The sequence below is a fragment of the Bos grunniens genome, chromosome 29 (assembly GCF_055505025.1).
Source record: "Bos grunniens cultivar Pamir isolate PY7600 chromosome 29, Bosgru_T2T1.0, whole genome shotgun sequence".
NCBI lineage: Eukaryota > Metazoa > Chordata > Mammalia > Artiodactyla > Bovidae > Bos > Bos grunniens.
Genome location: NC_141193.1, coordinates 3,428,302 through 3,451,086, shown reverse-complemented (window position 1 = coordinate 3,451,086; position 22,785 = coordinate 3,428,302). Strand labels below are relative to the sequence as shown.

The window sequence follows — 22,785 nt, the reverse complement described above, 5'->3', positions numbered from 1 at the left end:
CACAGTTGGAGAGGATGGAGGAGATGCAGCACTTCTGCTTTGCTTCCATCCTTAACCAACTTCCTTTAATGCCTTAAGTTAGTTCCTCTCACTTCCTCCAGGAAGTCCCCCAGGATCTTCTAATCACTGATGACCTTTGCCTTCCATGGACTCTGCTTAGCCGGTACCTCCCCTCAAGATCTGAACTATTTCATCACCTCCAGTTGGGCCCCCAGGCTGGGCAGTAGGACCCCCTGGAAATGTGACAAGGGGCACTGCAGCCCTTGACCCCAGGCTCCGAGTTCCAGCCTAGACCCATCGTGAGAGCTGTGAGTCTGGGCACACCACGTGGTCTTTTTGAGCCTCAGCGTTCTCGTCTACAAACTGGGACCAGCAAGAGAACTGACCTCCTGGTGCTGGGAGGAGTGTGAAATGAACCCTCTGCACATCGCGCTGACCAGCAGCAGCAGCAGCAGCAGACACATATGCTGACCAACCGGCCAGGAGCCCCACGTTTGGGTCAATGTCCATCACTCAAAGCTGCACCGGCGCTCCCTGCTCTTGTCACCGCCGCCCCTCTGCCCGCCTCAGACACGTGACCCATGCCTCGATCATCCAAGGTGTCCCCCTTCTGGGCTTGTCCATTCCTCCCACCTCTGGTCCTCTTGGCAGGTGGCCCACCCAGGACCCCCAAGACGGTCGGCCACCCAGAACCCGGTGTCTGCGACCCTCACATCCTGTCCACATCATCCTCCTCGCCACCCGGGCCGGCGGCCATCAGGCCCATCTGGCCCCTGGTGCTTCTTACTTTTACCAGCTCCAGTCTCAGCGTTTGTAAATCCAGCAGCAACAGGCTTACATGCGTCCTTTACAGAAACCCGCCCGGGGCAGGCGCAGCCCTGTGAGGCACGACCAGCCTGGGTGCCCTGTCAGCCCTGGGAGATGTCCCCATCCCACCGGCCCCCAGGCCCCCACCTCCCGAGGCCCTGCCCCTCGGCTCATCGCGTTCAGGACGCTGGCCAAGATGCTCTGTGTGGCTGCACCATCTCACGCCCTCCTGGGAAGTAGGTTCTGTTGCTCTCTCCCACCCCAGGAGGACTTCCCCGACCCTCCAGCCCACCACGGTTCCTCCCTGGTGAGCCCCTGTACTCCATTCCTTATTCCAGGCTGTATGGTGGAGGCACTCAGAGCGTGGGCTCGGAAGCAGCCTGGCCCTGGCACTCACTCACTGTGTGTCCGTGGGCAAGTGAGTCTCCCTCTGTGCCCCAGCCTCTGTGCAGAAAAAGCTGCTGATCGGAATATCCAAACTCAACTGAGCGCTAAGGGTGGTTCATGCGTGTGAGATTCTGAAAACCAAGCCTGTTGTGCGCGGGAAGCACTCGAGAAAGTCGAGCCTTTCCCGCTGTCACTGCCGACGCTGCTGCTTGTGTTACTTGCGGTCAGCAGTGCAACCTAAGCACAAGCTCACTTTCCAGAAATTCAGGTTGGTTATAGCTCTTAGCTCACATCTTTAGGAGCTGAATGCCCCTGGTCCTACAGGTGGCTGTGCTCAGCGCACTGGTTCCAAAATGGGCTTCTCAATTGTCTCAAGAGGTAAAGAATCCACCTGCTGATGCAGGACACTCGGTCCCTGGGTCAGGAAGATCCCCTGGAGGAGGAAACGGCAACCCACTCCAGTATTCTTGCCTGGAAAGTTCCACGGACAGAGCAGCCTGGTGTGCTGCTACAGTCTATGGGATTGCAAAAAGTTGGACACGACTGAGTGACTGAGGATGCATAAGCTCTCCAGCAGTGACACTGCCAGTGGGTTTGAGCTCTGTCTCCGTGGGCTGGGGCTATCTCTCCTCCTGCTCCTGGCTTCTTCCTCCAGGCCCAGCATCAAGATGGTCATTTACTAAGTGCTCACTGAATACCTATTGATTCAACCCAAGGTTCGGTCAGCAGTTCAGATAAACAGTTACTCCCTGACCCAGCAAGCCCACGCTCAGGTTCATACACCTAAAATCTGAAAATAGGGACTCAGACAAATACCTGTACACTTTTGTTCACAGCAGTGTTATTTACAAATAGTCCAAAGGAAAAAACAACCCAAATATCCATCAACTGATGAATGGATCAACAAGGCATGGTTCATCCATCACTGGGATATTATTTGGCCATGGAAGGAAAAGACAGGCTGCAACCTTAGAAACGCTATGCTATGTGAAAAGGCCATGGGCCGTAGGATTCCACATATGTGAAAAGTCCAGGAGAGGCCAATCCATAGAGACAGAAGGCCTGAGGCTGAGGGGAGTCAGGGGAGGGAGAGTGTGTGCTAAGTAAGTATGCAGTTGTCTTTTCGGGGTGACACAATGGGCTCTGGAACTAGACAGAGATTAGGGTTGTGCAGTATTGTGAATGCACCAAAATGCCCCTGGATTGTATGTCTAAAATTATTGTTCAGTTGCTAAGTTGTGCCCTACTCTTTGCGACCCCATGAACTGCAGCACGCCAGGCTTTCCTGTCCTTCACCATCTCCCAGACTCATGTCTCAAACTCATGTCCATCGAGTTGGTGATGCCATCCAACTATCTCATCCCCTCCCACCCACTTCTCCTCTTGCCCTCGATCTTTCCAGCATCAGGGTCTTTTCCAATGAGTCAGCTCTTTGAATCAGGTGGCTAAAGTACTGGAGCTTCAACTTCAGAATCAGTTCTTCCAGTGAATATTCAGGACTGATTTCCTTTAGGATTGACTGCTTTGATCTCCTTGCTGTCCAAAGGACTCTCAAGAGTCTTCTCTAGCCACAATTCAAAAGCATCAATTCTTTGGCGCTCAGCCTTCTTTATGGTCCAGCTCTCACATCCACACTACTGGAAAAACCATAGCCCTGATTACACGGACCTTTGTCGGCAAAGTGTTGTGTGTATTTCGCTACAATAAAAAATGATATACACAAGGAAGAAAGTACATGCGGCACACACATAACAAAATATATCTCTAACAGATATATGAAGAAATAAAAATCCGAGAAGATAAACCTTGTTGCAGTAACCGTTTCTCCGGGCAGAATCACCTGACTCTCCCTAGGTGACAGCATGAGCCTCTGAGAGGCAGGACTGTGAGTGGGTGACTTTTCTGGGCCTCAGTTTCCTGCTTTGAGAAATGGGGACAGTGTGAAAACCCATCTCTCAAGTTTCTGATGAGGCCTAAACAGGTCAGTACACAACAGAATTCAGCACTCAGCAATGGCAGCTGACACAGGAATGGGCCGGGGAGGGTGTCCAGTTCAGTGTTCTTGTTGGGGAGAAATCTAGAAACTTGGGTTGCTGTACCAGGGACCATGCCACCACACGCCAGCCCGGCTCTTAGCAGCCTGCAGCCAGGAGTGACCAGGACAGGCGTCAGTTTCCGGCCAGCTTGAGGGCCAAGCACTGCCCTCCTGCCCTCTTTCTCCCAGCCCCAGCTTCAGCTCTCCAGGACCCATGCTGGGCACTGGGGGTCCCGGAGCTCACACCTGACCTCACCATGGTGAGTCCCATGGTGGAGAAGTCCCCAGGCAGTGAGACACTGCCTAGTGGGTGGGTGGGTGGGGGGGGTGCCTGGCCTGGCCAAGAAGGCTCTATAACGCTCCCTCAGGCTAACAACAACAGCAAAAATATTAGCAATGATTCCCCCTGTGCAGACTAGGAGTCTTCTTTGCAGATGAGGACATTGAGGCACAGAGGGGTTGTGTGACTTGCCCAAGGCCACACAGCACACACGCAGAGGAGCTGGATTTGGACCCTGGTGGGCTGCCTCTTGGAATTGTGCTTTTAATCCCTGCTCTAACCTGTTTCTCAAGGGCAGCAGCCCCCAGTCTGGTCTCTCCGCCTTCACCTCCTTTCTTCACAAGGCCCCAGCCCAGGGACTCACAGGCCATGGCCGTCCCTGCTAAAACGCCCAAGGCAACTTGCTTCCACGACAGAGTGAAGTCTCATTACTCAGCTGGGCCTTCAAGGCCTTCCCTGCTCTCTAGGACCCATCTTCCTCATCCTTCCTGGGCCTACTGATATTTCTCACACATTCCTGCACATTCCTGCCTCCAAGCATTTATCCAGTTCATGGCGATTGTTTATCTCATGGAGCTTTCAGGCCAGGCAGGGTCGATGACCAGCCAGGGAGAGCGGATGTCCTGGAAATGTTTGGGAGGCTTCCCTGAGGAGGGGCCACTGGGCAGAGAGCTGAGGGTGCGCTGGAGTTACCCTGGTGGAGGAGGAAGAGGTGGAAGAGGGGAGACATCCAGAGAGAGAGCGCGGAGTGGTGGTGAGAGAAAGAGAGAGGCAGGGGTGTGGGCTGTTGCCGTGGGCGGCAGGGGGTATGGAGCACATCTGGAAGACCAGACAGAGAGGGCCAGGATCAAGGCTGATCCACCACTTTCTCCACTCATCCGAATAATCCGTTCCTCCCTCTACACCCTAGCCAGGTTTACAGGCCTCTCTGCCCGCTCCCTCCACACACACACTTTGCCCCTCGAGGCAGAGATGGCCTCCTTTCATTTCCAAGACCCCCAGCCTTGCCCACAGAGGGCTGAGCACAGAGGATGCACACTGGAAACTTCGCTGTATGAAACAGAAGGTCCCGGGGAAGACAGAAGCGGAAAACGGGCCGGTGGGGGACTGGTCTCATGCCACTAAAGCAAGGACCCTGTTCTCAGGATTTTGCAGCATCAGACAGTAACTGTGGCCTTCTACATCCCCTTCCCCGCCCCTTCTCATTTCAGTTCTACTGACTGTTGGCACACACACCCTCTCATTCCCAAGACTGACAAACTCCATCAATTAAAAGACCCTGCAAGGTATTTAGCACAGGCCTTCCTTCAGTTCATTTGCCAACCTAACCACTTGTATCATGAGACTCCCCACAAAAGGGCTCTGCAGACTGAGACAAATCAATGCTAACGAGAGCCTGCAGAGCTCACGGGGAGGTGGGTGAGTGGGAGGAAGGGAGGGAGGGAGGGCAGGTGGAAAAGACCCAGGAGGGCTCCTTGCAGGCAAATCAAGAGGTCCATCAGAGAAGCCTGAACCAGAAGCTTCACATGTGGCGATCTCAGCTCACTATGCTTTCTACAAACCTCACCCCAGTCTACAGTGGGGATGGGTGTACTGCATCCTTCATGGGTTGAGAAAGATCATTATAAGACTACATTTCAGCAACCCAGAACATCATCCAGACCCAAGCCTGGAGTCAGCTGAAATTCAGAATCTCCCTGTGGGGCTCTGCAGGCTAACTGATCTCCGTTTCATTATCTGCAAAATGGGCATAAAACACCTACTTCCCCAGAGTGTCCATCATTGAGCATGTGGTTTGGGGGCTCTTTTATACATCAGATACTATGCCAGGCACTGGGCACACAGCAGACTGCCCAGCCCAGAGGGAGCAGGTATTCTTAGGAGGAAGGCTGACAGCAGTCAACCACCCAACACGCGAGAAGATCCTGAAGTGAAGGAAGCACACAGAGTAAGCACTAGAGTCGAGGGCAACCAGAGGGAGCCTGAAGCCCTCCCTGACAAGCTGGCAGTGGTAAAGGGAAGGCTGGGTTTGAGCACAGAACAGCACAGATGCTTAATCACATTGATCCCTTCACCCCTCCTCACAGAAGAGATGTCTCCACCCAGCAGACAAGCACACTAACTGAATCATAAGCTGCTGTGTCCAGGAAGGCCAAGAACACAGGACACAGAGATGAGAGGAGAAGAGAATGAGGGAGGGGAAGTGCTGAGCCCTTTCACCAGGCTCCTCCTGATGGGAGGTTCCATCCTCTCAGTTCTCTGGTTCAGCACCCTGGAGAGATCCACCAGCCCACCCCTCCAGCGGATAGATTTCAGCACCCTGGACAGACCCAGAACATGCGAGCTCCAGCACCCTGGACAGGTCTGGCCACGCCACTGTTCTGTTGCTCTCTTCCACTGACCAGCCATACAGTCACACCTACTCAAACTGACATTGCAGACCTTCTCTGGACAAGAAAGCCCCAGTCACCTTCAGCTCTGCAATATCTGATCACTCCTCAAATCCGCCCTGAATATTTCTGACCTCCCGACATTTCCCTGGAGCCCCCTCCCCTCTTCTGTTCTGCCCTTAGGAACTCCATTTATTCATCCAAGTGTTGAGACATCACTTCTTTTATGAAGACCTCTTCCTGATATAAGTCAGGGTCTTCACCATATCCTCTTTTCCCCCTCCTTCCAGACTGAGTTTCTCGAAGAATATGTCTGATTCATGTCTTTTCTCCCGACAGCACATGCCAGCCCAGCACCCGATGGGCACCCAATGTGTGCTGCAGAAATGAATGAATGAAGTTGCAAAAATGATTTGTACAACTGCCACCAGTTGTTGAGAGCTCACTCTGCCAGAAGCTGCATGCTTCACACACGTTTTTATTTAGTTTGAAACTGAGGCCAAGAGATGAAGGGACGTGCCCAAGTTCAAGTTCACACAGTGAAGGAGCAACAGAGCCTTGATTCAAACCCAGATCACACTGCACAGCCTGTGCCCTTGACCGTGGCTCCTTTCTATCTCTATCCAACCCAGTGCACTGCCATCTGCCAGTCCCACGGAGCCTTGAGCACAGCAGCCGTGGTCCCCTGAAGTGATTCTGAATCTTTTTTTAGCCTGAAATTGAAATCACTGATGCTTCAAATTAGAACCCCAAAATGAACGAGCCAAGACTTCAGATCTGCAATAGCTAAAGTGCCCGCATCCACCTTCCCAGCAGGATTCTGGGCTGCTCTTCAGCCTGGACCACCTGTTCTCAGCCAGTACGGAGGACAAAGTGAACTATTTTCTAGGTACAGGAGGGGCTTAAGTCTAGTGCAGGAAAGGGGTCCAGCCTCCAAGGCACTTCCCTTAGAGCAGTGGCCTCTTTAAAACTTCAGAGAGCAAAGACTTCAGTGCAATGAGCCTTAACAGCAAAGACCCCAGTGCTATGGCCTTAGACAGCAAAGATCCCAGTGGTAGGAGCCTTGGAGGGCAAAGACTGGGATGACAGCAGCTTGCCCTGGGCACTGGTATCTTCTGAAGGCAAACAACAGAATAAGCTGAACTCCTCTGTGCTCACTTTTATTTGCTACTAAAGGGATGTCTCTCAACCATCACCGAGAAGATGGCTGGAGGCTCAGACCTCAGCAAAGGCCAGGCAAGGGGATGGAGAGGCAGATCAAGATGGCCACCGCCTCCTTCCCTGCAGTGGCTCAGGAGCTGGCAGCCCAGATGCTGGGGAGCTGGAGTGGGAAACTAGCCAGGGGTCCCAGGGCTCTTCCAAAACTAGCAGAGCAAGAAGCTGCAGGGCTTCAGAACAGAAACACTCCGTGTTCTGAGGGACCCAGGACAACCACGGGGCCCTGCTTGTCTTTAACATGAAATGGACATAATTTGACCATTAAAGTACTGATGTGATTCAAGGTCAAGAATTCACCAGTAGCATCAGCTGGGATCTGCTCTTCAACTTACTGAATTAAATACCTATTTTAAATGACAAGATATTAAGAATTTTGCAGGGTAGGGGAGTGGCAGAGTTCCTGGACTGGCCACACAGGCCACCCGCAGGACATGTGACGAAGCCTCTCACGATATCCTAGAAGGCAGGAGAGAGGAATGTGAGCCACGTGGCATGGCTGACAAGGATGCTGGCACTGTGGAAATCACAAAGGGCTCTGGCCTCAGCCCTGGGATTTGTCACTAGCAGGTAAAATGGGAATCAGGAGCAGAAATTCCAAGATTACCTAAAAGGCAGGCTTGTGCCAAAACAGGATTGAGCAAGGCAGTGAGTGCCTGGGGAGCAGAAATTCAAGCCAAATCTGAAGGTACGCCTGCCAAGGATGTTTGGGGCCTGGGGCGGGGCGGGGCAGGTGCCTGCATTAGCTGGCATCCCTTCCACAGAGAGGCACCAGGAAGCTACAGCTAGTGCACTCTTGGCCGGAAGTGCCCAACTGTGTGTGCTTGGCCCATGGTGGGTGTGCTCTGTAATGGCTACACGCTCGAAAGGACAGCGGTAACAACCACCTGTCATCATTATAACATTGTTTTTTATGGAAGTATAGCTGATTTACAATGTTGTGTTAATTCCTGCTGTGCAGCAAAGTGGTGCAGTCATTTTGGTGGTGGTGTTTAGTCGCTGAGTTGTGTCCGACTCTTCTGTGACCCCACGGACTGGAGCCACCATGCTCCCTGTCCAAGCAAGAATACTGGAGTGGGCTGCCATTTTCTTCTCCGGGGATCTTCCTGACCCAGGGATTAAACCGGAGTCTCCTGCGTTGGCAGGTGGGTTCATTTCCCATGAGCCACCAGGGAAGCCCAGTTCAGTTATACATATTTACATATATATACGTGTGCATGTGTATATATATATACATACACACGCACACACATATATACACAGACACACACGTTCTTTTTTACATACTCTGCATGATGGTTTACCACAGCATATGAACGTAGTTCCCTAACTACACAGTGCCGTGCTAAGTCACTTCGGTCATCTCCCTTTGCGACCCCATGGACTGTAGCCCACCAGGATCCTCTGTCCACAGGATTCTCCAGGGAAGGATAGTGGAGTGGGTTGCCATGCCCCCCTCCAGGGGGTCTTTCCAACCCAGGGATCGAACTCTCGTCTCTCACGTCTCCTGCACGGGCGGGCGGGTTCTCTGCCACCAGCACCACTCGGGAAGCCCTGATGCACAGGAGGACCTTGTCATCTGTCCACCCTATATGTAACAGCTTGTGTCTGCTAACCCCAAACTCCCACTTCGTGCCGCCCCCACCCCGGCAGCCGTGTCTGCTTTCTGTGTATGACGTTATTATTGGCTCAGCCCATCGTCACTGGCTTCCCCTCCTGAGTCAGGCATCATTAGTGATGATGAAGGACAAGAAGAGGGTCAGCAGCAAACACTGACAGCATTCCACGCCCAGCGCCGCTGGCCCTTCACAGCCTCCCAGCCGACACACAGCCAACAGCAGCCCGCGTAGAACTCAGGCGGCACACACAGTGGCCCCCGAACGTGTGTTTGAACTGTGTGAGTCCACATGTATTCTTTTCAATGAATATACAGTCGGCGCTCCGTGCCTGCAGGTTCCACACCGTGGATACGGAACCCTCAGATACAGAGGACTGGCTGTGGCACTGAGAGATTTTGCTGTCTGTGGTGGGTGCTGGAATCAACACCCTCCGCTCCCCGCAGACACACCCAGGGGTGACTGGAGTTGGTTTCCGGTGGCCGAGCTCACACAACCACCCATTTTGCCGACAGGGATGCCGAGAGCCAGGGAGCGTGTGCCGACTGCGGACACGCAGGACCACCCATCAGGAACCACCTGGACTTTATTTACTCTCCTCCCTGTAATACTTAATTTTCAAGCTGAGGAGACTGACCGATTATCACCAGGTTGTAACAATTGTTTACACCTCCAGCTGGGTTGAAAGTAACGATTTGGACAAACAGGCTCTAGGGTCTGCATGACAGTTTCCAAGTCGGGGTTCTCAAGCAGCAGTCTGACATTTTATAAGGTACTCAAAAGGCCTCTAAGGAAAACACCAGGGCCTCCCTCAGCGTCCTCACTTCAACGCAAACCAAGATTATAATACAGTTCCAGGCCATCTTTAGTACAAGTATTTAATACGAGGAAAAGTAATTAGCAGACTCAAGCATCACTTTTCAAGGATGAAGGATATTGCTGCCTGCTTTAATTGCAAGGGAAAACCTATTTAGGGAAATGAACACAAAACCGAGATTGGCCGCTTCAGGATGAAGACAACAATCACAAAATCCACGGGAGTCTCCAGTACTGAGTGAGCTGGGGAGGGGTAGCCCCAGGAAAATGATTAATGCCCAGGAAAAGTGCTGTCCTGAAAGCAAACAGCAGCTGCTGGGGCACGGAGGCTGACAGCGCTCATCTACGTGAGATGGCCTCTTCTAAGGAATAATTTGCTGTTTATGAAATGAATCCCTGTCAACAATTAATACCGTCATTCTAGAAAATCTGAGAGATAGACAGAAGTCTGCCAAACAGAAAATAACCACACACGATCCCATCACCTACGGGTTAACATTTTCTTTCCTTATTTTTTTCTGTGGTTATTTTGGGGGGAGGTGGTACAATTCAGATGATGCTGTGCAGATAACTTTAATTCTTCCCTCTTCAACTAATGTAAGAAAACTGTTTCCTGCTGGTAGGAAGAACTTCTTGCAAGCATAAGTTCTGATGCTTTCTTTTACACCCACAACAGATGCATGGTACCCCCTTAACCACTCCCCATGACTGCCACCCCTTTCTTTTTGAGGCACTGTGATCTCACCCTGGTTTTCTCTTTTAAGATCATTCCCTTAGGACGGGTTCCTAGATGTAAAATTCCTGGTTCAGCTTTATCGTTCTCATTACATACGGTCACATCGAGTTGTACAAAGTTTACGGCAATTTATTCTTTCGTGTAGCAAACTAGAAGTGTCGTCCCCAGCGATGGGTACAGTAATAAAAAAAAGTGCTTGCTGATTTGAAAGGAATGCTGGCATCTCATCGCTTGTACCTCTTCTTACCCCAGGCCTATGCACACACCCAGTGCGTCAGAGCGCCTCCCAGCATCTCTCAGTAGTCGTGTTCTTGCCTCACACAGCCTGGGCTGGAATTCCAGCTCACCTGCTGTGTGACCCTGGGCAAGTGACTGAACCTCTCTGAGCCCCGGTCTCCTCTGTAACATGGAGATGACACGGATGCTATTTTGCGGGATTATTCTGAAGGCTGGAGGGGCAGTGAAATGCCTGGCAGACATACCCTTGATTATAAATAAGGATATGAGCCTCTGTTGTATTTACTGTAACACCGTCTGCTCTTTTGATGTTTACTGTTTTGCTGTATTGTGAGCAAGTTTTGAGATATAAGATATTTTAGTTTATACTAAAGTAAAGCAGGAGACAAAGCTCAGGCTTCCAAATGGGGAGGTCTGTGGAAGAAAGCCAGTCCTGGCCTTGAGACAACGAGATAAGCACAGTGCCTGCTTCTAATTTTTTGTTAGAATGCTAAATTAAAAGGTTCAAAGAGCCACCACGATGAGGCCAGATGGTCTTCATCTTGCCTGCCCACTGGAACCCCTGGCATCATCACTGAAGCACCCTAAAAACACCGACGCTCCTGCCTCGGGATTCTGATCGTGTGGGCGTGGATTGAGCCCAGGCCTCAGGGTCTCTGGGAGGTCTGCAGGTGACCCCGGTGCCCAGCCGAGCTTCACTGGGCGAGGCTGGGGGTTGCTCCAGTTTGTTGAGTCCCTGCAGGAATCCAAATGACATCCCCACCTCCAGTCTCTTGAATTACTCCACGTGAAACTGTCACCCATGACAGGTACGTCCTCCTGATGACTCCTCATAAGCGGCCCCTCCTGCCCCACCTTGTGGGGCTTGAGGAGCCTCCACCCAGATAATCTCAAAGAAACAGCAGATGGAGTATATTCAACACACTGCACTTGAGGCAGACTCTGCCTCTGGATCTTCGATTTCAACTTTCCGGCAAGCCTGGCCGGTATTTAATTGGGTTTCCTGTTTTAACCAAAAGAGATATGGGCCTGAATCATTCCTGGCTGGATGGTGGCCCAACCTCACATTTGACCTGTAAGCAAGGAACCATGCCCTGACTCCACCACCTGCTTCTCTCTCTCAGCTGTCACCGCCCCCGCCCACCCCGCTGAGCATCACCTCCCCCAGGTCCCAGAGGGACAGTCGGTGCCCACTCTGCCCACTCCTGCCGCCCCTAAGGACTCTCTAGGGAAGCTTCAGTGTCACCGGCCATCCAGGGGGCTCTGGCCCATCAAACTGATCTGAAAATGGTAAACACACGTGGTCTGCGGAGCCACGTGTTTGAACGTCCCCATGCACAGAGCACCACTCCCTGCCCTCCAGCCTGAGGGAACTTTCCACACTGCTCACACTAAGACCCATCACCAGCTGGAAGACAGCCTTTTTCCACGGAGCTCCACTCAGAGTTTGGCTTGTCGGCGGGAGGGGATGGGCGTGGTCATCAAAGAAACAGCACCAACAGTTAAAGACATGCTCCTTCTTCCCAAAAGTCAGGGCAGGGAGAGAAAATTTAGAGAGTGGGCACCCCAGAAACGCACGCACAAAGGAAACCCTTCTTGACAGGGGTCAGTGCCGGCCAGATGACCGTGTGTGCATCCTGACAAAGCCCAAGAGGGGAAAATGACACTCGGGAGACGCTGAAGACTTTAGAGAGGGAGCATTCGCTTCAGAAGCTGCCCCTCGGTCCCAGAGTTCAAACTGCTGCATGGGTCTTTACAGAGAAAATAAATACCGGACAGGCTTTGCGCTCCTTTCCAACAGCAGAGAGAAAGGAAGGCTTGTGTGTGGGAGGAAGGGATGTGGACAGATGTGGCCAGTTCGCCCACACTTGCAACCTCAAGCCAGGACCCTGCACTTGACCAAGAGCCTAGAAACCCCAGCCTCCAGCACGGCTTCCATTCAAGCCAAAGATCCACCAAGGCATGTGAGTCTGTCTAAAACAATCTCCCCAAGGCTGAAGCTTCTCACTGAAAATCACAGAAAAATTTTCTGTTGGAAAAAACACACACGTCTGGGGCTATATGTGACTTTAGTATTCCAGGGGTGGGATCGGGCCGCTGGGAAAGCAACTCAAGGGAGAGCCTCGATCTTTCAAACCCAAGCACCTGAAGGAGAGTTTCTGAGCCCCCATGAATGAAACCTTGGCATGAAACAGGAGGAGCGGGTTCCCAGCGCTGTCCTCCTGCCGCCCCTGCCCCGTGCCCTCTTTAGAGGAGGACCCCTGGGGAGCAGCCTGGTAGGGCCTGGGGCTGTCTGGGGCCCATTCCTCCTTCAGGTCATAAGAAGACCAACAGAACCTTAAGGCAGCTCTGGGCCAGCCATGCCTGGAATCCTGGAATTCAGAGGTCACCCGGAATATGAAAGCTGTTCCAAAATGGCAAACATGTTTGCATATCAGAGGTTAAAAGCAATGTCAGAGGAGGTGCTTTGAAAACAGAAGGGCACAAATTCTTCATGCTCCTGATTTCCACGGAGCCCTCCAGCCGACCTGGGTGGGTGGCCTGCCTTCTCCCCCAGCCCAGGCGAGCGCTGCAGACCCATCTGCCAACCCAGCGTGGCTCTGCTGCCTGGGAGCGGGGTGGGCCCAGCGCATGCTCCACTGCTGCCCCACGCTTCTTTATTGACTAGTTTATCAAGGAAACAATCCAACGAGCCTCACTACCAGGAATGCTCCTGCATCTGCAGCCCTCATTTATAATTTAAAACCAAGAACCAGCAACAGCTTTGTCACCCTACTGGATTCTCTGTCTCTCTCATACACACACACACACACACACACACACACACACACACACACGGGAAGGGAACTTACATCACAACTGCATCCTACAGAAGATGATTCAACCCAGTCTCTGCATTTTCATGAGGTTACAAATCGAGTTAACCCGTGAAATCACCGCGGGCTCCAGTCTCCACCATGCTGGATGTGCATTCCACAGTTTAAAAGAAATAAGAACCTGAAGAAGCACAAGTCTTCATCTGAGCCAGGCTCTGATTGGTCAGTAATCACTTAAATACATTTTTTTTTCCCAGCACATAAAGGGACACCAACACACAATGCCTGGAATAAGGTAAAGCACCTTCTCCATTTTACCTGGGTTTCTCTTCTAATAGTATCTTTCCTTCCGGATTTCCATCCTTAGAAACATCCTCCTTAGAAGCATCCAGGAGATCATGAACAGAACTGCAGCTCAGAAAGCACTCTTGGAAGCTGAGGCATATCAGAGACGAATGGCTTCCAGCGGCCGTCTCGCCGCTGGCCTGGATCTCCTTTCCAGGATGAACAGGTGTCTGGCCGGCCCCACGGCGGAGGCCCCGAGCACCAGGCTGAGACCGCACACCCATTCTTCCTGCCTGCGGTGCCTTTCCAGAACAGACGAGACAGGGCTGAGGGTGAGCCCCGAGGAACGCGCTTCCCAGAAATGCGGACTCCCAGTGGGGGCCACCTGAGCCTACCGAGCATCTTAGAACATTTTCAAGGCACAACGTATTCTATTATTGATTTTTCCAAAGACTAACGCATTCCTTTGAAAGTAACACCTAAACCCGCGAAAGGCAGGGAGCTTAGGTGTGCCAGCAGTTTGGCACCTCGTGCACACCAACATGGCAACTCCAGGTAAGGCTTGAAGCAGCTGGGAACTCACGTCTAGTGGGATTTTTTTAAATGAAGACCGTGCTCCTTCCATTCACCTATTAGCAAAAGCTGGTTTTCACAGCATCTAAATTTACAAGCTTCCTTTTGGCACCACGAGCTCCAGCCACCCGACTTGCCCAGGCTCCTCGGTCCTTGAAGACCATCACCCATCTGATAGGCCAGTTACTTCGACTTGAAAATCAAGACTCTCAACCACCAACATTACAGACCTCATGGGAGCGAGACCCACGGCGCCATGCTTTCCACCGGCCCTGGGGGCACAAGTGTGGGCCGTGGCTTCTCTTGGGTCTATTCATTCAGTCACAGCTAAGCCACCCAACAGGTCTGCACAGGTCCCTGACATCAGGGCAACCAGCTTCCTCTTACTTCTATCTTCTACTTCAAGATCAACAGCCAAGTTGCAGACACTGCCAGCCTCCAAAGAGACAAAGCCAAAGCCGCAATCTCAACACGCTGTCCGCAGGAAATTACATCCACTGGAGGTGGGAACAGCCGAGGAAGCCCCCATCCAAGGCAGCCTCCACACATGCCCCCGGCCTGGACCACTGGCCACACCGCCAAGACCACAGATCCAGCCCCCAGAGAGCCGGCGCTCTCCCCAGGCAGAAGGAGACAAACACCGGGGTCCCTACCTCAATCAAGAAGTCCCCGGTCCTCAGTCCGGCTTGCCATGCCACCCCGCCTTCATCCACAGACTCCAGGTACTGCAGGGCCGGGAACGCCGGCGTGGGCGTGAATTCTTCGATGGGCGTATCCGCTGGGAAGACAAGGTGTACCGCGTTACAAGGCTGGGAGATGTTTGCAGGTTGGTAGCCCAGGCCTCCCACAGGATCCTGGGAGGAAGCAGGCCCTATGTCTCCGTAGGAAGTGGGTGGCCCAGGCCAGCTCTCCCCTGGGAAGGGGCTGACACTCATGGTCATGGGCCGACACCAACTCAAGCAATGGGCCTGGCTGCTTTCCGGTGCCTCCTGGCCTCTGTGCTGAAAACACACGGGATACCGTGCTCTCTGGTCCATGTCAGTATGTACACGCCTGTCATTTTCTTTAAAAGCATCAGTGACTAAACATTTTCAGTTCTAAAAATGGAAAAGTTCCCCCATAACCACATGGAGCTACAGAAACACCACACTGAACCGCTTGCCAAATTTACATCCACGTAGACTCGCAACCAAGGGAATTCAACTTGGAGCGTGGACGGGACAGAACGCTGACCCAGTGGGTGGCTGCAGATTTGGAATCCGCTCATGAGCCCTCTCTGCCGGAAGCCTGGCTCCCTGTGGCCACTCTGCGGCCAGCGTCCGCGGGAGGGCTGGGGCCCCGCTGCTCAGCAGAGCCAGCGTTGGCTTCCGGGGGGGGGGTTGCCCAGAGCCATGGAGCCAAACTCTGGGGCAAGAGGTGGACGCTCCTGGGTGGTCCCGAGGGGCTGGGGGTGGGGGGTAGGGGGAGGAAGCTGGCCTCGGCCGGGGGAGGGGAGACACCACACAGCCATGGACACAGGGGGGCAGAGAGATCTTCCCTCCCGCCCCCCGCCCTCCCCCACCCCGTGGACTGGCCGCTGCCTGGGCAGCAGGAGTCTGCAGGTGGGGCTGGCTCCAGGGCAGGAGGCCTCCCCCCGCAGCACAGTGCAGGGCCCCCCCACCGCAGCCCCAAGGCTCCGAGATCAAACTTGTACATGGTTTCCCCACACGCGCGGGGCACAGATGTCTCCTCTCACGGGGAGGCGATGCCATTTTGCTTCATTTTGGTGGGGGGGGGCCCTCCCGAGTTCCGGGCTGCGGGGGGCCGCACTGCCGCGGACCAGGTTCCCGGAGCCCCCCACCGTGGGCCACGTGACGCGTGTGCTGCTGGCTGGGCCACGGCGGAGGGGACCATCTTGCCACATTCCCTTTGCAAAGTCACCTTAGAGGCGGGCACCCAGCCGCCTGCCGCACTCGGGGGCCGAAGCCCACTCCCAGAACGGGGCAGTTTGGAAATCCCCGAAGGAAACTCAGGACTGGGTAATTCTGGGCGACTGAGACCAGGAGCTCTGAAGCCAGTCACAACCGGACTGAACCAAGCCACAAAACACAGATGAAACCCATGAATTTAAAAAAAAAAAAAAGTGGGGGGAGGGAGAGAGAAAGAGGAAAGAGAGGGAGGAGAAGGAGCTTGTTCGGAGCAATACTGTGTACAGAAAATTGGAAATATTCCTAAAGGAAGCCCCGGTGTTTAAAAAGGCAGGATGTGGAAGAACATGGTTGTCTAGCAACCGAGTACCCCCAGGAAAAGGGCTTCTTTCTGAGCTGGCGAACGTTTTTCATACAGGCGTGTACACACACAGACACACACACACATGTGAAGGCACCCAGGCAGGGAGCCGCCGGCTCTTACCTTTCGCCCCTCGGAGCACGAATCCGAAGCCCTCATTGTCTTTCTTCTGCAGGACCACGGTCTTCTCCTCGATAACGCAGTCGCTGTAGAGAGAGTTCCGGGGACAGCGCCCATTATTGTAGCCCGTCAACATCACCGCGGCCGAGGCTCCGCCGGGGACGTTCATCATCGTAGCCAATTAATCACCCCAGCTCGCCCGACCCAGGCAGGCAGCGTGGAGACGGCGAGCCGGCGCAGGAGGAGCGGAGGCAGCTGGGGGCAGGCTAACGGGAGGGGCGGGCTCGGAGCGGGGGGCCGGGCGGAGCGGGCGCGAGCGGGAGGCAGGAGTCATGCACGGCGGCGGCGGCGGCGCGGGCGGGCCCCGGGCGCCCCGGCACGGCGAGCGGCCCGCGGGCGCGGGGGGCGCGGCGCGCGCGGGGCCCGGCCGCACGCGGCGCCCGGGTCGGCGCGGGGCCCTCGGCCGGCGGAGACATGAGGCAGCAGTTTTCCTTTTTCTTTTCTTCCCGAAGGGCTTTTTTTTTTCTTTTGTACAGAAGCCGCCGATTCTCTGCGCTCCCTTGCAGCCGCGGCCGCCCCGGGAGGCGCGGCGACCCCTCCCTCCGGTCCGGGGGCGCGCGGGGCCCCCCTCGCTCTTGCGCGGAGCCCACAAGGCTGCTGGCGGCTCGGCGGCGTCACGCCGGCCGCGCAGAGGAACCGCAGGCCGGCGGAGGGGGCGGCCGGCGGGCGCGGAGGGGGGGCTTCCAGCGGAAGAGGGCAGGTCACTCCAGCCCGGCCTCCTTGGGGCGGGGGGCAGTGGGGAGGAAGGGGCTGCAGGCTCCCCCTTCAGCCACACCAGCCGCCGGTTGGCACAGCTTTTTTTTTTCTTAAAGGAAAGAAACCCCAAAAGCTCCAACTTTGCTTCGGTCGCCAAAGCCTCCCACCATCCACAGGACGGGCGCGTCGCCAGTTCATCGCCGCCCCGCAGCACCCAGCACCGGGAACAGGGGAACCCGCCCCCCTCCCCCCGGACCCCTCCCACCTTCCGGGGCTGCCTCCCTCCTGGAGTCCCCGCTGCCCCGGAAGTAAGTCAGGGGGAGGGGAGGGCCGCTGGGGGTGGGGGGATGGAGAGGAGGCTTTCTCCAGGGTCCTTAGGGGCTGGCTTGTGGGAGGGCAGGGTGAGGGGGAAGGGCCCCGGCCCCGAGGGAGAGGCCCGGGATGCCCGGGACGCCTACAAACGCTTGGACGGGGCTCCAGGTCCCAGGACTGAAGGTAGCTCTGCCCAGCGCTGGGTCTGCCACCTGCAGGAAGCCCGCGGCCTCAGCTTTGCGGGAGCAGCCCCGCAACCCGGGTGGGCGGTCAGGAGGAAGAGGGACAGGGCTGCTGGGACCCAGAGCTGGGCAGTAACGGAGAACATCACCTTGCAGGGACGGAGGAGCCGGGGAGCTCCCTAGAGGTGGGGGGCCGCGGTCCGAGGACACACAGGCGTCCTGCCCCACTCCCGAGCCCTCGGCCCGCCCAGCGGAGGCCGCACAACGGAACTCACGGGTGTGGCCCTGTCCTCCAGGAAAGGGCCAGTGCGGCAGACCACACCATCCTGGATGGTCACAGTCCAGGATGGTCTAGGAACTTGGGAGGAGGGGCTGAGTCCCTGGGCACTGGCTCTGCCTCCAGCCCCGGGGTCAGCCTGTCCGGTCGGTACAGGAGCCCCAGGTCTGGGAGCTCAGCCCCCGCGGCTCACCAGAGGAGGGCTGAACGTGGCCAGGAGTCCAGGCCTGGGAGCCTGTGGGCAGGTCACATGCTGGCCTGGCCTGGCCTTAGTCGGAGACCCGGCTCTCTGAGCCTCAGGCCCTCTCACATCATAGCGTGCTGAGAACAAGCCGCAGGCCTCCCGGGACTCCCGTGAGGTCAGATTGGAGGATGCCCACAGCCTGCGGTGGGAGCTGAGTGTCCCAAGGAGCTATTGGGTTAACCGCCATCTACTTGGCGGGGAGCCAGCACTTGGGATCTGCAGGAGGGGCTGGGGCGGAGCTGGGCACGCGGTGCTCGAGGGGGCGGACCCCCTACTAGCCTCTCTACTTTCTAACCGGCAGAACAGACACAACTGTCTCCCGCCCACCCCTGAACTCCTCAAGCTGGAGGGCGCCCTGGCTCCTCAGGTACAAGCCCGCCACCCACTCTGGCGGCTTACCCAGGCCGCTGCAGCCTCGCCTTCTGCCCCTGTTCATCCCCATGCAGGAGCCCCTTGAAACCTTGCCACGACGATGCCTGCTCCGAGGGGGAGAGCCCTGCGGTTCCCTGGGGACCCATGTGGCCCCTGACACCCATCTCTGCCCGGCTCCAAGGCAAACTTGTCCTGCTCTCCATCATGAGGCCCTACCGTGGGCCAGCTCCTCTGCCCATGACACAGACAGCACCCCCCTGACAGCCTTTCAGCTGTCCCCCATGCTGCAGAAGCTTGCTGGGGACAGTGTGGCTGTCTGGATGCGGTTGGCACCCTCCCTACTGGCTGCACAGGGCAGGGGCGTTCGGGCCTGGTGGGTGAGGGTGTCATTCAGGGCCCAGCTCAGATCCTGGCTCTGCTCTGACCCCAAGGGCACTCTGGCCTTTGGAACCTCAGGATCCCGCTTGGCAAAATGGGAATCATAGCAAAGCACGCCTTGTGGACTTCAGGCGGGTTAGCAAAGACCCCACCTGAGCCCAGGTAGACAGCACACGTTAACAGCAACCATGCTAAGGGAGGGTCATTTGCATGTGCCCACCCCTCCTCCTGTAAGGACCCCCCACACCGGCTGATGGTTCCCTCTTAAGCCTCTCAGCAGTTCCTAAGTCACTGAACAACTCCTGGCTCACTCGAGGCTGCCCCAACCTGTGTGTCTATGTCATCCTGCTCGCTGAGAAAGCGCCGGACTCCTTCGTCTCCGATCTGAAGGATGGTCTGAACTTTTCTCTCCTGCATTAGTTCAGGAACTGAACAGTCCCTGGCTCCCTGCCCATCATGACCCATCTCAGTCTCATTCACAGACAGACCTGGGTTTGAATGCCAACCCAGGCACTTACCAGCTTAGCTTCTCAGAGCCTCACTTTTCCCATCTGCAAAGTGGGAGCACTCATACCTTCCTTGCAGGGACTATGCGAAGCAGGTGAGGGCAGTGCCCCCCTACAACAGGGAGAAGTGCTCTCATCAACATTGCCATGCGCGGATCTCCCCAGGAGACCGTGACTGCACCCTGGGGGTTACCCAGCACGGCGCCACATGGAATGGAGCAAAATGGGCAAGGGACGCAGCGTGGAGAACGGGTGGCAGCGTCAGGGGCTGAAGGAAGACCACAGGGTTTCGAGTGAAGAGGTCTCCGGGTCAGTCCCCGTTATCCACAGAGGGCAGGGCAGTTCAGCACTGTGGAGTGCCTACTGTATGCAGCTAGCTAGGGCTAGGAAGTGGAAAGGTAGGCTCAGGCTGATGGAAACCCGCAATCTCGGTAGCAATCAGTGAAAAGCAATAGAAACTCCAACGCAAGAGTCATTCCCTTAAAACAAGTGTGCATTCTGATTTTGTCTGAATGGCACAATCCCCGGGCACGGGCTCCAACTGGGAAATCCCACAACCCGGGCCTCAAGAAGGCACCTTCCCCAAATGAGAGTCTCTTTTCTTCCAAATCCTCCTAACAAGGGGCCCCTGCACAGTCTGTACACGGGGGTCCCCTCCAGCCTCGTCCAAGCCTCTGGTGGGGCCCTTCTCACCTGCGAAGCCATCACCTGTGGGCTCCTCAGGGGCAAACATCATGCCCATTCTCTCTGAATCTCCTTACAGGGCACAACATCTACTCTTGGTGAGATTCTGTGTGATGAAAAAAATCTGTACTCCAGCTGTGCTCTCTTCAAACGTGTTTTCTGAACAGGGCAGGAGAGCACTTTAACGTACCCCAATGGACCCTGCTTTGGAAGCTTCTTGCAGTGGGAGCCGTGGAAGGCAAAGGCGGTGAGCACTCAGCCCTGCTAAGGGCAGGTGTGCAGGTTGCGCACAGAACAACTACAGAGGACACCATTCGATCGTGGCCGTCACAGAACCATGTGTGCATGGTGGTGATTTCGGCTCTCAGTTGCAAGTAAAGGGCCTTGAGAAAGGGGCAGGCACCTTTTTCAAGCTCATGCAAAGATGGAGTACAGGCCACGGACGCACAGAATGCACGCAGTATCCACAGACGCATGTCTGCCTTGGGGGGATGGGCTGCCGTGGAGGCAGGAGGTAGCCTCACAGAACCACATCGACACCGGGAGACACGACCTTGTGCTGTAAGTCTCCTGAGAGCCACACGGTAGAGGCTGTGCTAGCTTTTCATGTTTCCACCCCCGACAGTCCTGCACGTGGCAGGAACGGGTGCTGAATACACCTGGAGTGAGGCGGGAGTATGGTCGGCCACACACAGGGCCTCAGGGTCCCCACCCCACCGGCAGGCCTGAAGACTCCCCTGGGGTCTGCCTTGCAAGACCGCAGGTGGCCAGGCCTCGAGTGGCCTTAACTGTGGCCCCACGAAGGGAAGGCTGCGCTTCGCTTGGGTCCAGATGGTAGAGATGCCAGCGATGACAGCTGGCATTTAGGATCTGTCAGTCACTGAACAAGCTCCCTTGGCAGTGGTATCTGGTCCTGGAGGAGGTGTAAACTGAAGCCACAGGAAGCCAGGCCCCGGCGGCCAAGATGTGTGAGCAGGTGGGCCCTGGGGTGGCTCTGTCTGCCCTGTCCCACGTGGGAGGGCTCGTTGTGGGCATTTGAATTTTGAACACAAGGACCGCTGGGGTAGACCAGATGGCCTCACCCGGACAAATCAAACCGCTCTGTTTTCTTTCCTGCTCTACTGGGATAAGGTTTTGGTCTTGAATTAAAGTTCAGAAGCAGTTGGGGCCAAGGGTAAGCTACCAGGTTAATTCATTAACCCATGCAGTCATTCTCTATGGTGGTTCAGATGGTAGAGAATCTCTCTGCAATGCAGGAGACCCAGGTTCGATCCCGGGTCAAGAAGATCCCCTGGAAAAGGGAATAGCAACCCACTCTAGTATTCTTGCCTGGAGAATTTCATAGACAGAAGAACTTGGTGGGCTACAGTCCATGGGGTCACAGAGAGTCAGACACGATTGAGTGACACCTTTATTCCTTACTGAATACCTACTAAGGGTCAGGCCACAGACTGGTTGTTTGGCATTTTCGGAGGGAACAAGCCAGACCTAGTCTAACCTTTGTAGACACGTCAAGGGTAGTGTGTTGGTTGAATGGTAGACCCCAAATCATGTTGAAGTCCAACTCCCCCATCTGTGAATGTGACTTTATTTGGGAATGAGGTCTTTATAGATGTAATGAGTTAAGGATCTCAAGATGAGATCATTTAGTGAGGGCCCTAAATCTAACGACTGGTCCTTAGAAGAGAAAAGAGAGGGAGATGGGAGACAGGCTCAGGGGAGAAAAGGCCGTGTGAAGACAGGCAGAGGCGGGCAGGACGTAGCCACAAGCCAGGAAGCGCCAGGACCGCTGGCCAACATCAGAAGCTGGAGGAGAGGAGGACAGGCCTCCCCGGAGCCTTCACAGGGAGCCACGTTCTGGCCAACACCTTGATCTTGGACCTCCCGCCCCGGAACTGGGAGAGAACACATTTCTGCTGTTTGGAGCTGCTCAGCCTGTGGTCATTTTACAGCAGCATCAGGAAACTCACACATGGAGAAAGTGCGAAGTCACACACGAATCTAACTATGACACAAATGTGCAGGATATGGTGCTGTGTGAACCCAAACAGGGCAGGAGGACTTCCTGTAGGAGGAAGACCAACGCATGAATAGGAGTGAGTGGGCTGGGAGGCTGGAAGGGGACAGAGAAAGAGGAGAACATTCCACACAGAGATAGAACCTCGGGGATAAAGGTCCTGAGGCCCACCTGGGAGGCAGAAGGAGCCGATCACACTGGGCCGTGGCTGAGGGCTGCCTGCACACTCAGGACAGGGTCCAGGGGTGGCCTGAGCCTGGAATTCAGCTTCAGGCAGAACCAGAAAAGCGTCTGCTTCCCCCCGTATGACCTAAGGCCAAAATGATAGCAAGCAGCTAGCTGATCCACTACTTCCAAGCTAGCCTTTTCCCAGCCAGGCCTGAATCCCGCTGGGATGATCCAAGGTCGGCTTAAACATGTTCCACAGCCATGCTTCCTGCTCAGCGCGTCACACACAAAGGTCCGTGGTAGATGAC

The 22,785-nt window shown here is 55.2% G+C and overlaps 1 protein-coding gene across 13 annotated transcripts in view; it reads right to left on the bottom strand.

Moving 5' to 3' along the window:
- SHANK2 (SH3 and multiple ankyrin repeat domains 2) overlaps nt 1-22,785 on the bottom strand; it is a 566,663-nt gene that overhangs the window by 146,509 nt on the left and 397,369 nt on the right. For 12 of the 13 annotated variants that reach the window (XM_086383908.1, XM_086383906.1, XM_086383907.1 and 9 more), the window contains 2 exons: nt 16,585-16,667; nt 14,847-14,971 (listed from right to left, as the gene is read on the bottom strand). In XM_086383908.1, coding sequence (XP_086240034.1) covers nt 14,847-14,971; nt 16,585-16,667 — 208 coding nt within the window. Of the gene's footprint in view, nt 1-14,846; nt 14,972-16,584; nt 16,893-22,785 lie in introns of those variants that run through there. The other variant, XM_086383917.1, reaches the window with a different exon arrangement.